Below are 15111 nucleotides of genomic sequence, written 5' to 3' on the forward strand. Positions count from 1 at the left end.
ACTGATCAGATCAGGAAATGGATTATAATTTCACTGAAATCATTTAAGCAGAAATTGTGCTTTGTCGAGTTTATTAGTGGCATATATTGCCCCCCCCCCCCACAATTTTTTTTTTTTATTTTTTTAAAAAAGCATTACTCGCAGATTTTCACAATTCCGAGCTCAATCCCCACAGTTGGGAAACGACCAGATCGGATTCTACAAACAGGACCCTGAACTTCCTGCTTTGAAGTCGCTCCAGTAGCCATTGGGCAGATTGCAGCGGAATTTGTGCATGTGTGGCGAGTGAGCGATGATGTAATAGTCAGCTGTGCTCTCGCTGAGCAAAAAACAAGCAACAATAACCCCAATCCACTCTGCGGCGCTGCCAAGGTCGTCCAGTCGCCCTCAAGGTCACTTCCTGTGCTTTTCTGCTTACTTCCTTTCCCTTCGCTGCATCCTGTTGACCAAAACACACATCATATCAGGAGCGCTTTAAATCATAAGAAAAACGCATCACCCAATGTTAGCAATGCCCCCTCGTTGCCACAGTCTCCACTTTGCTGCTGCGCTCCTTTTACACTCATCTGAGTCTCCTTCTGAATAAGGCCTGAAGCTTTTTTTTTTTTTTTTAATTATTATTAAATGAGCACTAACAGATAATCCCATTTAGAACGTGAGGATGGCGACTCCAAGTGGACAAAAATAACACATGCATATTTGTATTGGTATTGTTTAATAATGTAACCTATCAATTTTACTCAAAGATTTCAATGTTGTTCGCTTGCCAGTGACTTTTTTCATTTTTTTTTTCAGTTTCCCGCAGTACTAATAATGACAACACGGTGGACTATTTTGACTTGTGACTTCCTAAAAATGTATTTCCAGTGACACGCACTGCGCTTCTCACGCCACCATTTGGGATTTGTCCTCTGATGTCGCAAACTGTGAGACATTTGGGGTGTTTTCAGAGTGGGGGTCAAAGGGCACTCAGTAAACAGAGATGTGCTGCCGCATCCTCGGGGAGAAGTGACAGCGCTCCCTCTTCTTGCTCCAGCTGTTTTTGTGTGTGCGTGAGTGTGTGTTTGTCACAGTTTATCTCTTTAAACGCATTTGTTGGGCGAACTCGCAGATCTTCGTTTGATGCGTTAATCTTATTGACCACACCCCCAGAGTGAAAAATGTGTCCGTGTGTGTGTGTGTGTGTCACCTTGGTGTCACGTCCCTCTTCGGCGGAGCTCACAGAGCTGACTGCCGTTTGACATTTTTGGAGCGCAGATGCCTAGCCCCCCCGTACCCCCCCCCCCGCCCCCCTCCCTCCACCCAGCAGCACCTGCAGACCACATGTGTTACCACGGCAACCAGATGCCGTGACCTGACATCGCCGACGAGGAATCACGGCCAAAATGTGAACGCAGAGCCTCGTTAGACACGCAGAATGGATGCTTGAGAGCCTAAACAGACAATCGGACCTTTAAGCCACGGAAGCCAGCGACGCGGGATCGAGCCACAAGTGGACGCACAGCAGAAAAAAATTGAGACCGCTTTGTATTTTTTTTTAACTCTTTGACTGCCAGACGTTTTCAGAAAAGGGATGCCGTGGGTGCCAGCCGATTGTAAGCATTTTGACTGATCTTTCAAGGTCCACAGAAAATGATGTGTTTGGACTATGGAAACACACATACTAGCAAATGAAAGATTGGACTCTCATCTTTCATCAGAAAAAAAAGTTTGTTTCTACCTTATTCCGTTTTTGAGTAATCAACAATAGAAAATGGTTAGTTTCACCTCTGTTTTGAAACAAACGTCTTTTAACGTCTTTGGCACTCCTCCTTAGGATTTTACTAAACGTTATTTAACGTTTTTGGCAGTCAAAGAGTTAAGAATCTGTTGGTTCGATAAAGTTGGGTTTCCATCCACCAATTTTTATTCGAATTTTTAAGAAATGCGAAAATAAAACGGAATGGAAACGCTACAAATTTGAAAAAGGGCCCAAAATTCGAAAAGTTTTTACGCTTAGAGGGGTGGATTTTAAAGCGTATCGAAAAAAGGAAAAGGAAAATTTTGGCTGTGGTTTTGCCAAAAGACCCGATACACGTCGCACGTTTTGACCGGATATTACGTCATGCGTACTTTTGTAGTTAATTAAAGAAGCAAATATGAATGCTATTTTAGATGGAAGAAACGCTACGGTTTATCAAGAATTACAAACGCATACGACGTCAACGCACGACGCACTCGCTTCCTGGTCTTCTTCTCTTAAATTACTGGTGGATCACATCTTTATGGTGTATAGCGCCACCTACAGCGGCGGAGTCCCTTCTCTATATATTCGCAAAAGAAGAACGGATGAAAACGGGCATAAGTCGCATTTTTAGTAAATTTGCTTAAAAAATTCGAACCAATGTCTTCCATCCGGGCAATGATGTCCCCGTATGCGCTTCCATCACACGTTTTTGCAAAGAGGCTGCGCCTGATGACCTCTTTCTTCGAGAGGGAGCGCATACAGCTGATTTTGCACGTTCATCTATCACCGCAGCCTAGAAAGAGAGAGGCGAGAATCCCCCCCCCCCCCCCCTGCCGCCCCTCCTCTCTGTAATCCACCTCTCCTGCGCCAGACCGTCTCCATGGCGACCGCTTGCCACGCTCCCCGACACGTTTTTTTTTTTTTTTTGGGGGGGGGGGGGGGACAGATGTTTGGAGCAAAGGAGCAGCGTTGGAGGAGAAGGAAGATTTCCTGGCTGTGTTTTAACGACTTGAAAAGTTTGAATTCGGTCATGCTTGTTTTCCAGGTGCATAAATTGTGCCACGTGCAACCCCCTTCCTCCTCTTCCTCCTCTTCCTCCTCTTCCTCCTCTTCCTCCTGCCGCTGTAGCCTCGTTCCAGGCTTCTCCTGAGGGGGACGCGCGGATTATAGATCAGATGGCGACCAGTTGTGGAATACAGACAGACTTCCGGGATCAAATGAAATGTGGTGATGATGATGATGATGATGCGGAGGAAGGCTTTGTGTGAAATGAGGCTACAAATCTGGGATGATTTTGTTATTATTTTTGCTTTTTACAGCGTGAGGTCCAACGGCTGTCTTTTTTTTTTTTTTTTTGTTGTTGCGGCCAGACAAACTTGTTGAACTCCTCGGGCTAATTTGACTGTCGCCTCCTCGCCGCATTTGCGTCGTGCGACCATCATCGCCATTTTATGACGCTCCCGTTGAAGCGAAACGACATAATTATGCAGCCAGTGTCGCCCACAGTCCGCTCCCAAAAGGCATTCTCTTCTTTCTTGCCGCAGTTCTCTTTGAAACAAACAACAATTCCTGATATCATAAAATTCCATCCTACAAAAAAAGAAAACACATGGAAATGTCGTTATGCCATTCCAGTTTTAATGAGGAAATTAACACTTTGTAATATTGACTTTGATTTAAAAAAAATATGGGGACCTAATTAAATAGAATAAAGAATTCACCTTTTTTTCCCCCTCATATTTTTGGGGTTTATTTTTACAGACACGTGGAGACGGTCACAGCTCCTCTGCAGTCATATTAGACATTTTTCCACAGAGCATAATTCATATTTTCTTGTGTGTGTTATATTATCTATCTGCACATGTTGCATGTTTGATTATCCATTTCTTAAAGGGTTCTAACAAAACTATTGATGCTATGCATTAGCCAGTCAATGGCATTTTGCATTGCTTATTAGCGCAAAGCTAGCGAGTGAGTTGAGGAGCTTCATGTAGACAAAAGTAGTCCTTTACTGCCATCCTGTGGTCTCTGTAGGCAATTGAAAACCTTTTTGGAAATATCAAGGGTTCAGTGTAATTCGAATAATAACTTTTTTTTTCCCCCCCCTTTCTCCTCTTAACTCAAGGTGGTGCGCGTCCCTTTAGGGTCTGCAGTCGTGTCGCCCGCTTCCTGGTGCCCAAGTCGGCAGTGGACCATGTGACCACCGTGAGTCCTCCAGCGTCATGTGACCCGGCTGCTATGGAAGTCAGATTCGGCTCACTTTAACTGGCACCGTCTTGGGTGAGGCCCATTTCCAGCTCTCTTTCACACACAAAAAATCCGATATCTAACTTGAATCCATTTTTGTGACTTTGTGGGCTCATTAGGAAAACAGTGAGAAAATGATGTTTCTTTTTTAAAAAAAAATGTTATTGCTGCAAAACATTTAGAAAATATCTGTAAAAATAATGACCAAATTGCTAAGTTGGCAACAGTAAACAGTTAAGCCTCAGCCATGTCAAAATCATTGTTTTAATAGTTGATGACTTTTTCCGCATGTTAAGCTGAAAGACATCCGCAGAGACGTATTCATTTTTTCTTTATTTGGGGCCTCATTTTTATGGCGGTGGCTTGCATCATGACTTATGAAGACGTGCGTGCGCCCGTGAAAAAAAAAAAAAAAGGACGACGAGAACATGTAGCAAACACTTCAGGAAAGAGAGCGGATGCGACCCGTGTGCGTTTGTGCCGCCTTCGTATGTTATCCAGGGATTTTTTTGTAAAAAAAAAAAAAAAATTGTGAAGCTGTCTCGCTCCCGTTTCCCGTGTAGCACAGCAGTGCGCTACAGGAAAGCCTGACTTGCTGGTTGGCTGCAAAGGACAGGAAACGATGTGTTGTCACACAGCAGATGGAGGACGGCGTTGTGCTTGTACTACACACACACACACACACACACACACACACACACACACACACACACACAACTGGCAGCTCTTATTAGAAGCACGATTGTGTTTTGCACCAAAGGCAGCTGCGAGACCTTCTTTCCCAAATAATACATTCACTTCCTTTGAATGTCTAGTTACTACTTTCCGGTAAACTCCTTTTTGGAATCCTAACCCCAGTAAAAAAAACATGTCAAGCAGCCTAAAATTGTTGATTGTTATCTTCCACGAGTGGGAATCTTTGACTGTCTCGCGATTTGATTCAAATTTTTGGGTCTGCGATTCGATTGAGAATGATTTTTGATTCCAAATGATTTGATTGACAACGATTTCTGCTTCAATTTATAGATGTGCAAAGAATCTGTCTACGCCAGTGTGACTGGGCTAATGCTAATTAGCGAGCTACTCGCGGCACTTTTATCACTCAAAAGAACGGCTATTCATACAAAATGCTTCCGGAATGTATACAGAGAAGCATCTTAACATTACTCACGGGCGTATGCACTTCCTATGCTGCGAATCAAGCGCTCTCAATAAAGGTACACACAAACAAGGGCAGGACAAAATAATTTAAATAAAATTGATTTGGGGACATTTAAAATTCATTCTGAATCGTACTAAATGAGAATTGCAATTCTAATGTGAATCAAATTTTTTTTTGGGGGGGTGGCACACCCCTATTATCCTCTACTAAAAGCTGCGCTGATCTCAAAATCAAAGTCATGCAAGGCTGCCATCTACAGGAATGTGTTTGTCGTTACATTCGTTTACAATCTTGATCTTGACAGTTGAAAACCTTATTTGACGTTTTATATTCGCATTCGAATACAATCGTGGATGCCAGGCAACGATGTCAGATATTGTAATGCCTCTAGCATGTGGGCAAGGAGAGCATGCAGACATCAATGTGGAAAGTTGGCTCTTTTTCATGTTGTGCTGACACCTCCAACTAGAATTATTGTAGCCTCCTCAAGCAGTACTTTTGCCGCGAGTGTGTTTTAAAACACGATTGGTCTTTTCCAATGACAAGTTCTTCCGCTTCCAGATGGCAGGCTGTGAAATAAAAAAAATAAAATGTTCTCGCCGCTGTTGAAAATGCATTGTGATAAGAAAGCAGGCGGCGGGGTTGGCTTCATCTGTGAGATGAACGCGCGATACGGTGTCTCCTCGCCATGGCAACAGCGATTGTTTGCCCTCAAGTCACGTGAACCTCCCAGGCCGCCGCTGGAGCTTTTTTTTTTTTTTTTATCTTATTTTATTATTTTTAAGAGCCTCGAAAGGAAGGTTTTGTCAAACACGGCTCTCATCCTCGCTGCGTGGGCCCTTCACTTTGTCCCCCTTTCTGGTCCTCACGTCGCCTCCTCTTTTTCAAGAATCAAGGAGCTTTTTGTTCGGCGGCGGCGGCGCTTATCGCTCGTTTCTCCACCGCTGCCCTCCCTCCTTCCTCGGACCCGCCGTCGCCATAGCTCTGATCCGGTCTTTAGTCAGGGCATGAAGGCGTACTGTTATTTTGGGAGGATGGCTGCCACTAGAAAATGGGGTCGCCTCCATGCTTCACCGTCGATATCGTTTGTCGAAAACGAAGACTCCTCGCAACTTAGCATCACCCATCGGTCTAATAGAAGTGGTTCCAATTTGCGAGCGGTTGAACAAATTCTCTAAAACAGCTGATGGTTGTCCTTTTTGTCCCAAAGTACAATGCAGCGCTACTTGGTGCGTTCCCTTTGTTGACCTTGAGCAAGAATTCTTGTCAAATGTGCCGCATGAATAATTTATGCCAGCTGGGAAGTCAAAGCGACCACACGGAGACGCGTTGACATTTGCCAGCATAAAAGTAAGATTGATGGCGCCGAGCAGGGGTGCCAAACTCATTGTCATTACAGGTCATATTGTAGTTCCATCAGAGCGCAGTTACAATGCGGTGAAAATGTATAATCGCATTATCATTTATTATATGTAAACACAATTGCTGATACATTCCTTTTTTCGTGCAGTTGCGCCTTGAGATATGAGTGAAAATATTATAATATTTCTGGCAAATATTCTTTATCTTCTGAGAAGAGTAAAACAATGCACACTTTTTTTCTTTTTTACATTCCACTTAACTCATTCACTCGCAGCCGTTTTCAGTGAAGCAACCCCCTTCGCTCCCGGCTGTTTTACTGGATTTTGACAGATTTTTGCAAGGCCCGCAGAATATTGTGTTCTAGTGCTATAAAAACATGGAACCTACCAAAAGAAAGATCAGAGTCTCTTCTTTCATCAGGAAAAAAAGGCCTAATCCACACGTGGATGATGGAGCACAAACAGAATGATTAGTGACACGTGCGCTTGTAAGTGTTTTCATGCCAGCCTGGCAGCAGATTTGGTGCATGTCATGTGCAGGGGTGTAAATCTGTGGATGAGGAAAAAAAAACACACACAAATACAAGCTGTGACTTGTCACGCACACTAAAACAAAAGAAAAGAGTCTATATTTGCATGTTGCGTTCAGTCAAGCAGACGCTAGCATCTCATCTGCGTTTGATTTGTCGTCCTGGCAAACATCTGCACACGTTAGCGCGTGCGCACACTTTCCTCGCACCTTCCAAGACGTCGAAGGTGGGGCGCAGTTGATACCGCAGCGCGTCAGCCGGCGGGTCTCCAAGGTCATTAGCGCCGGCCGGCCGGCACACAGTCCGAGCCCCTGGGAAGGAGGCGGGATTGATTAATGGACAGCGTGCAAGGGTGCGCAGCAGGGCTAGCGACCCACATTGGAACGCTGCGGAACATTATACTGCTGCTTCCTATGTAGGCTACTAGTGCAGTGCTTCTCAACTGGAGGGCGGGAACTTTGTGATTGCGACGTAATTGCACCACTACCATGACAAAAATAAAATAAAAGCTACCTCAACGGCCGGTACCAAATGGTACCGGCATATATTCTTTATCTTACTTTCACTGCAGAGTTTTATACGAGCCATGTACAGTCCAGTGGACATTTGAAATGTATTAGGTGAAAAAAATTCATCTAAGATTTTGGGGTGTAACGATAATGGCAATACCGTGATATGGTCGTAATGTCACAATATTAAAAGCAGAACATCCGTTATAAATGCAAGGTTGTATTCCATTTGGGCAGTTTTAGCACCCTCTGGTGGTTAGTTCATTAGTGCAGTTTAATTTCAAACATGGAATGTTTTGGCCACTGCAGCGGTTATCACTCCTATAGATCAGTCAGCGAGTATTTTTAAATATCTCAGTAAAAAAAACATTACTTTTAGCCCGCTTCAGCCAAACACAATATAAGCTTTTTTTTATTATATATTTTTTTTAATTGTTTTTTACAATATTGTGACTTTTTACATATTTCCGTGGGCTTTTTTTATATTGCTAACCTTCCCACAATATTGTGATAGTTATCGTATCGTGAGGTTTGGATATTGTTACATCCCTACCAAGAATGTCGACAAAAAATGCCACCCCACCGCCCCCCAAAAATGACAAATATTTTAAAATATTGAAAATATATATTTTTGGAATCACTGGTGCTGGGTATGCGGGTCCATTTTGTAGCGGTTTGTCTATATTATACTTCTCCCATGTGGCCAAGGTGAAGAACACGACGTCAATTGAATCGAAGCAAAAAAAATAGCTTTGGGGCCATCCTGTAGTATTTTGGTGCCAAGGAAGTCATTTAAAGTGTGTGTGGAGCTTTGACCTCGCGCTTTATTGACATCTAGAGACAATTCGAAACCTTTTCAAGAGCGCATCAATTGCTGACTTTGTGACAGACACCGGATGCTAACTAGTAGTCCTGCACTGCACCTTGACCCTTGGCTATCATTTACAACACATATTTTAGGGCTTGCTTTCTGACCTTTTGCGTGTGTTTTGCCGTGCTAGCGGCGTTTGTCAGCATTCGCGCCCAACTTAAAAGGAAATTGAAACATATGAGGTCACCTGGGGTGGCAGACATAATCGGGTAAACAGTCTGGCAGCTGGAGGCTTTTCTGAGCACATAATGTACCTTTACTGCCAGCTCGTCACATTCCCCACGACGCCCCCCCCCCCCCCCCCACCACCCGCCCACTTTCCCAATTCCCTGGCTGATGTATGCGAGGAGACAGAAGGGACTCTGTGCTCGGTCAAAACCGCGTTCAGCTGCTCTGACGCCGCTCTTGTCCGCGGGAAGGCACGGCGCTCGCGAAAGCGACAAAGTTCCGATGGGGTTCGGAGCTTGTTAGACGACTGACACACACAAAAAAGAAAGAAATTTGAGCTTTTTTGTTGGTACTCACTATGAATCTGCATTCTCACGCTGTACTTTACAAAGACTGAGGACAAAAAGCTTTTGATTAGCATTCACTTATTATGAAGGCACAGCTGCTACTGCTGGATGCGACGTTAATTAAGCGTATTGTAGCTCTGGGCTAGAAAACTAAAATCGCTTTGTTAGCGGGTTTTGTTTGTGTCAAATTATATTATATTATACAGTAATCCCTCTTATTTTGGCAGTTCACAGTTCAAAAATTCAACAAGCCCCCCCAAGATGGCGCTATAACTTTGCCATATAGGAAAGTAGTACATTGGTGTTGGTCTTTGATGCTTGCTTTTTATTTTTAAATATAATGTTTTGATATGAGTTTGAAAAGTTTGACAAAAACTGCCAAAATTAAAAAATAAATAAATGACTAAATAAATAAATAAATATATAAATAATGAAAAAAAGTGAAGAAAAAAACATATAAAAAAACATAAATCACAAATTAAATACAAAATATATATATATATATATATATATAAAGAAATAAAAGTAAAAATAAATATACAAATAAATACGGAAATAAATACAAAATAAATATAATTAGATATCAATCAATCAATTAAAAATGCACTGCTCTCACATTTATTTATTTCATGCTGCAGTCACTCCGACTGTCCGGTCAAAATGTTATTCAAATGAGGGGGCGGTCCTAAGAGTGTCTTGGGTTGGGCTCCGCTGTTAAGGCCTTCAATGTTGTTTTCTAGAAGTGAAATTGCCCAGCTAATTGCTAATGTTAGCTGCAGCTTCCAGCCAAAAGCCTGTCTTGGCAATGTCAGGAGATATTATTGCACATTTGCTGGAATAAATCCCGACTTGTGTGACCTCTCGCAGATGCATACTCACCATGAGACGGGCGCTACGCCTCACAAACTGTCTGGCCGGGCTAATAACCTTCCCCGGAGCCCCTCGCAAAAGTCTCCTCTCCCAAAGTAAAGACGCCTCCCAAATTTCCCCCCTTGAGCCGACATCTCTCATGCTCCATTTCCATTATGGCCGACGGCCGGTGACTCGCCGCTGAGTGCGAAATGGAGTGAGGACAATGCACAAACGCCACGGTAGCCGTTTGCCCACCGTCTGACCCGAGCTAAATGATGACTCATGCTAAAAATAAAAGTCTCATTCGAGGCTTGTGCTGTATTGGCTGAAAAACGAGACGCTTGTGGGGAAAAGGACAACGCTTTATTAATAGGAATATCGGGGACGTTCCGGAAGGGAAGGAAGTGGTCGTCAAGGGACGCTCAAGTGCTCACACGCGGGAGAATCTAATAACACGTGAAAAAATGGAGGACGTGCTGCCAACAATAAACATCCCGCATCCCCCTCGGGTGCTTTTGAGCCATGTCGAGGTCAGAGGATGGATGCAAGGTGATGGGTGCAGTCGCTAGGTGGGACATGACAGTAACCTTTATGACATCATGAGCACCAATTCATTCATTCCTTTGATTAACCAGGGTAAGAAACGCATTGAGATTAAAAGTCTCTTTTCCAAGCGTGGCCTGGCCACAGGGACATCAAAGACACACAATCACTCGAGAATTATGGAGGACCAAAACTGCCAAAATTCCAAATAAATACATGACTAAAACAGGGATGTGATTTTTCCGCTAATTCGCGGAATTCCGCTTTTTTTTACCCCCCCAAAAAAATCCCTTTTTTTTTTTTTTTTTTAGTAGTTGATTGTGTATGCACATGACTCCGACAGATAACATCTTCTGCTATAACAAAGACATTTGTGGTATGCTCTAATATGAGTTACTTTTCATTTGGTCATGATACAATTATTTGTTCATGAAATTTGAACTCTTCAACATTATTTATGTGTTAACTTAGTAATCACATTAGTTAGATATGATGATATTCTCAGTGATAGTTTTTAAAAGCAAAGGCAGTCCAATGTTTTTGAATGTGACTGATTTTGAGTTGACTAAAACTGCCATTTTATATGGGATAGTTCAATATACATTGAAAATTTATGCTGTTGTTTTGTCTATTTCTTCGTCATGTGAGTGCATTGAAAGTACTTAAAAACACGGAAAACTCATGAGCTCCGGGGGGCTATGCCCCCCGTGTCCCCCCACCAGGGCACTGCCCTGGACCTAGCTGGGTGCCAGCGGCCCCAAGACCCCCGGCTAAATTTTCAGATAATTTCACTTTGGTCAAATCACATCCCTGCTAAAAGTGAAAAGAAAAACGGATATAAAAATATAATTCAAAAATTAAATCCCAAAAAAGAAATATAAGTGGAAATAAAAAATAACACAAAAAAATCCATAAATAATTAAATAAAAGTAATTTAAAAAAAATAAAAAACGAGATTCCCAAAATAAATATATAAATAGAAATATTAATTATATATGAGCATGTGGGTTAAGTCCCGCCTCCTCATCTCTTCTCATTAGAATACCGTCGTCAGTCTTTCAACGGATTCTCCTCGCATGCGGCGCTTTATTGATGGCCCTGGTAAGTGTTATTGACCTGAACCTTCTGCTCCCTCGCTTAGTTAGCCGGTGCTGACTCCAAATTCCTCTAGCGTCCCCTCTTCAGATAACCCGTCCCCCCCCCCACCTCCCCTATTATGGGATGCTGCGGCACCGCAACACAAACACCTCATTGATTATACACTTAGCCCTCCTTCTTTTTCTTAGCGCAGCTGCAGAGCACACCTGCAGCCTTGAGGTGATGATGCACTTTCTCCTGTGGCTGGAACACGACTTTTTAGTGCTTAGAAAACACAATGAAACCTCTCAAGGTCTGATGCTTTTTAAGGGTCTCCCAGCAGCAGCAGCAGCAGCAGCAGCAGCACTTGAATAGGGTCGAGAATCGAAATGCTAAAAACAAACGTTGCGGGATGTCATGCCATGGACGCATTCCACAACATGTTTGTTGTTTATTGTTTATTATGTATTTTATTATTGTTGATTATTTTTTTATTTATTATTGGTTTTTTTCCTTAGACCCTTTACATTTTTTTATTTTTTTTTTACTCTGCAGGGGTTTTGGCACTGCGTAGCTGAGCTATTGAAACACCTTTTTTTAAAGTCTTCCTGTGCATCTGTTCTCACTCTGTCGCTTTCTAGAAATGGGAGAATATCTAGTACTAGAAAAGGAAAAGAAGACTTATCGCAATATTCACTGCATTTCTATTAAATATACATTACAGTACATTAAATTAGCTTAAACAGTTCTGGCATGAAAAAAAGACATACACAAGAGACTGCCAAAAAGTAAGTCCTAGTAATTTTAGTTGTTGATCTTCATAGACGTCAGTTTTTCAGCAGGCATTTTCTCAATGAAAACAAGCCATCATGCTGAGCTCGGCTTCCAAACATTGGACAATTGCGCCTCCTTGTGGTCGTCCATTGCGTTCCTTTTTCTGTTCCTTTTTTAATTTATTATTTTTTTTATCTGAGCACAGCTCTCATGAATGAGCAGGATATGAGTGTATGGCTCCATTGTGACTCCTTCTCACTGGATGAGCACATTCCTCCGATCTGAATGGGGTTGTTCTGCGCTCGGCGTTCCCATGCGGGGAAATCTAATATCCGCCTTGTTGTTGTTGTTTTCCCCCCGCAGTCACAATGCTTCTGTTTTTGGTGGCAACCACAACATCATCCAATTTGAGCAGCAATGGCAACCACACACAAGGTAAGCAGCACGCAAGTCAGTCGTCACTTGACCCCGTTGCAGTAATTCACAGCTTAGGAATGCGCTTTTATAATGCTTGTAAACAAAGGCCGCCAGAATACTTCTTGGTGACTATCCGTGACTTCATCGGAAATTGTTTTTTGTTTTATTGAGATTTGCGTGCGATATCATGGCCAAAATATAATATATAATAGGTGGGATGCTAAACATGCTAAAGCTAAGTTCATAACATTCCTGTTTTTGATCTTTTTCCTCAGAGGGCGTCCCGTCCACGGGCCATCACGTCCTCCCCACCGTGCTGGTCCTGTCCCTGCTGCTGCTCATCGTCGTGCTGCTGGCCTGGTACTTCCTCAGGTAAAACTTGCAAAATGGCCGCAATGCAAGATGGGGATTTTTTTTTTTTTACACTGAAATCTTCTCTCACATTTTAGAATTAGAATGAATAAGAAGGGCAGTTTTGGTCTCGTGTGCTCAGCTTGTCCACCTAAGATAAGACAAACAAATGGAAATCCAATTTGCCCTTCTTTGCAGAGGAGAAAGAATACACGTCAGAATTAATGGTATCGACATGTTACTTGTTAGTACTCACCGATACCGACACACCACTGTTTTAATGCAGTATCGGGGCTTTGCCGATACCAGTATCGGTATCGTAACAACACTAGTTACTTCATGTTAGCATTATGATAGGACCGAAAAGGCTTAGCTATCTAAATCCAATTCCAACTCTAGTTCTGTTTTTGTGGTAAGTTCTTCCTATTTTGTCTTCCAAGCAACAGGCAGCAAAAGGAATCTGAACAATTCTGATGTTTCCAACTTATTACTGAACCACGTCGACTTAATTGTGGCTTTGTGTGCTGGGAGCAAAAGTATGTGGCTTTATATATATATGTATAAACAAACAGCAGTGTCTGGCCCCTCCTCCTCAAGCGTGGGCCCTCACTGATTGGCCTGTAGCCAGATTCCGAGGCAGCGCTCCGGGTGACAAACACTTCCTCCTCTAGTCGCCGAGGCGGAGCCCGAGTCAGGAAGCGACGCTCGTTGCCTCCCTCTGACAGCCAAGCCAGTCGCTCGCTCGCTCGCTCGCTCGGTTGGTAACGCGGCAGAACACACAAACGCCGTCCTCCCAACCACGTTAGCTCATGCGAAAGAATACCTTCTCCACCTTCAGATGGTAGGAAGTGTTTTTTTGTTGTCGTGGTGTTTCTTTTTTCCTGGACTTGCTTTGATTTGCTCATCTGCGTGTTGTAGGTTAAAAAGCCAGAGGAAAGCGGTGGTCACCACAGTGGACAAGAAGATACCAAATGGCATCCTGGAAGAACAAGGCACGTGAAAAAGCGCTTTATTATGAAGGAAGTGAGCGCGACGTGACAATTGGCAGCTGCCGCGTGTTCTCTCTCACACTGCTTCATTTATGGTCGTCCTTGACTTCCTGTCGACAGGGTGAGAAAAACACCCCAAACTTTCTAATGATGGTTTTGTGACTTGACGCAGACGCGACGGTGGTCCTCCTGCCCAGATCCCCTTCGGCCGCCAAGAACTACCCGCCGCTGGCCGTGGAACACCTGGAGGATGAGTACAGGCTGCGATCGGCCGACGACGGCAAACTCTTCCGGGAGGAGTACAACGTAAGCGCTCTTGAGCTTCTTTTTCCACGGAGGTCCCCGTCAAAATTGACGATGCAGCGCTTAGTCGCTCCTATCTCGTATGAACACGGAATCCAGCGGCATCCCGTAAATGGATCCTTGGCGCCAGCATTGGATGTAAAATGTAGTGCGACGATTTAGCTCACAACAGCCACAATTTGCTTTCATTCGCTGACACCCACATCACTTACCAGGCCAGCCTCCACCTTTTAAAGCCATACACACTCAAAGTCATTGATAAAAGTGCATATGGCGACGTGGACAGAAAACACATGTACATTTTGTCTTTGAGAATGCCGTCCAATTAATTAATAGGATGGATAACTGATATATTCAAAATATTTAGTTTTACTTAAAAAGCTCATTGGGAAATGTCGGCTTTTACAAGCAGTGTGGCAGTGGCTTCGGATACTACCTCTGAAGGTAGAAAATTGCTGAGTCGACTTTGTCTCCCGATTCTTTTCGCGCTATTTATACAGAACAACGACATGGAAAAATGCTGGCTCTCCCTGGCAATGTAAAGGCGGCTTCTGATACTAACACAAAATATGGAAAACTGCCAGGTGGACTTTGCCCCTCCCCTTCCTTGTCAGTGCTGTTTTCACAAAACAGTGACATGGCGGGGGGTGGGGGGGGGGGTGCGTTCAATGTTATAGTGCAAGGGGTGTGCAATTCATTTTCCAAAGCGTCCACATGACAAACTGGAAAAGTTGTGGCAGGCCATGACAACATGCTCATCAGTTGTGGCCTATTTTAACTCATTCGCTGCCACGCGATTAGTGCCCTGTGCCCTACTTTTGTTTAGCAACCAACAGGAGAACATGGGTTGGTCTCACCCACAACACTGCTCTCTCACCTAACAA

The 15111-nt window shown here is 43.4% G+C and overlaps 1 protein-coding gene across 3 annotated transcripts in view; it reads left to right on the top strand.

The window, feature by feature from the left end:
* ptprea (protein tyrosine phosphatase receptor type Ea) overlaps positions 1-15111 on the top strand; it is a 29197-nt gene that overhangs the window by 7317 nt on the left and 6769 nt on the right. For 2 of the 3 annotated variants that reach the window (XM_077551198.1, XM_077551200.1), the window contains exons 2-6: positions 3852-4006; positions 12531-12602; positions 12860-12956; positions 13854-13927; positions 14097-14230. In XM_077551198.1, coding sequence (XP_077407324.1) covers positions 12536-12602; positions 12860-12956; positions 13854-13927; positions 14097-14230 — 372 coding nt within the window. In that variant the 5' untranslated portion in view covers positions 3852-4006; positions 12531-12535. Of the gene's footprint in view, positions 1-3851; positions 4007-12530; positions 12603-12859; positions 12957-13434; positions 13777-13853; positions 13928-14096; positions 14231-15111 lie in introns of those variants that run through there. The other variant, XM_077551199.1, reaches the window with a different exon arrangement.

The sequence above is a fragment of the Vanacampus margaritifer genome, chromosome 18, assembly GCF_051991255.1.
Source record: "Vanacampus margaritifer isolate UIUO_Vmar chromosome 18, RoL_Vmar_1.0, whole genome shotgun sequence".
Lineage (NCBI taxonomy): Eukaryota > Metazoa > Chordata > Actinopteri > Syngnathiformes > Syngnathidae > Vanacampus > Vanacampus margaritifer.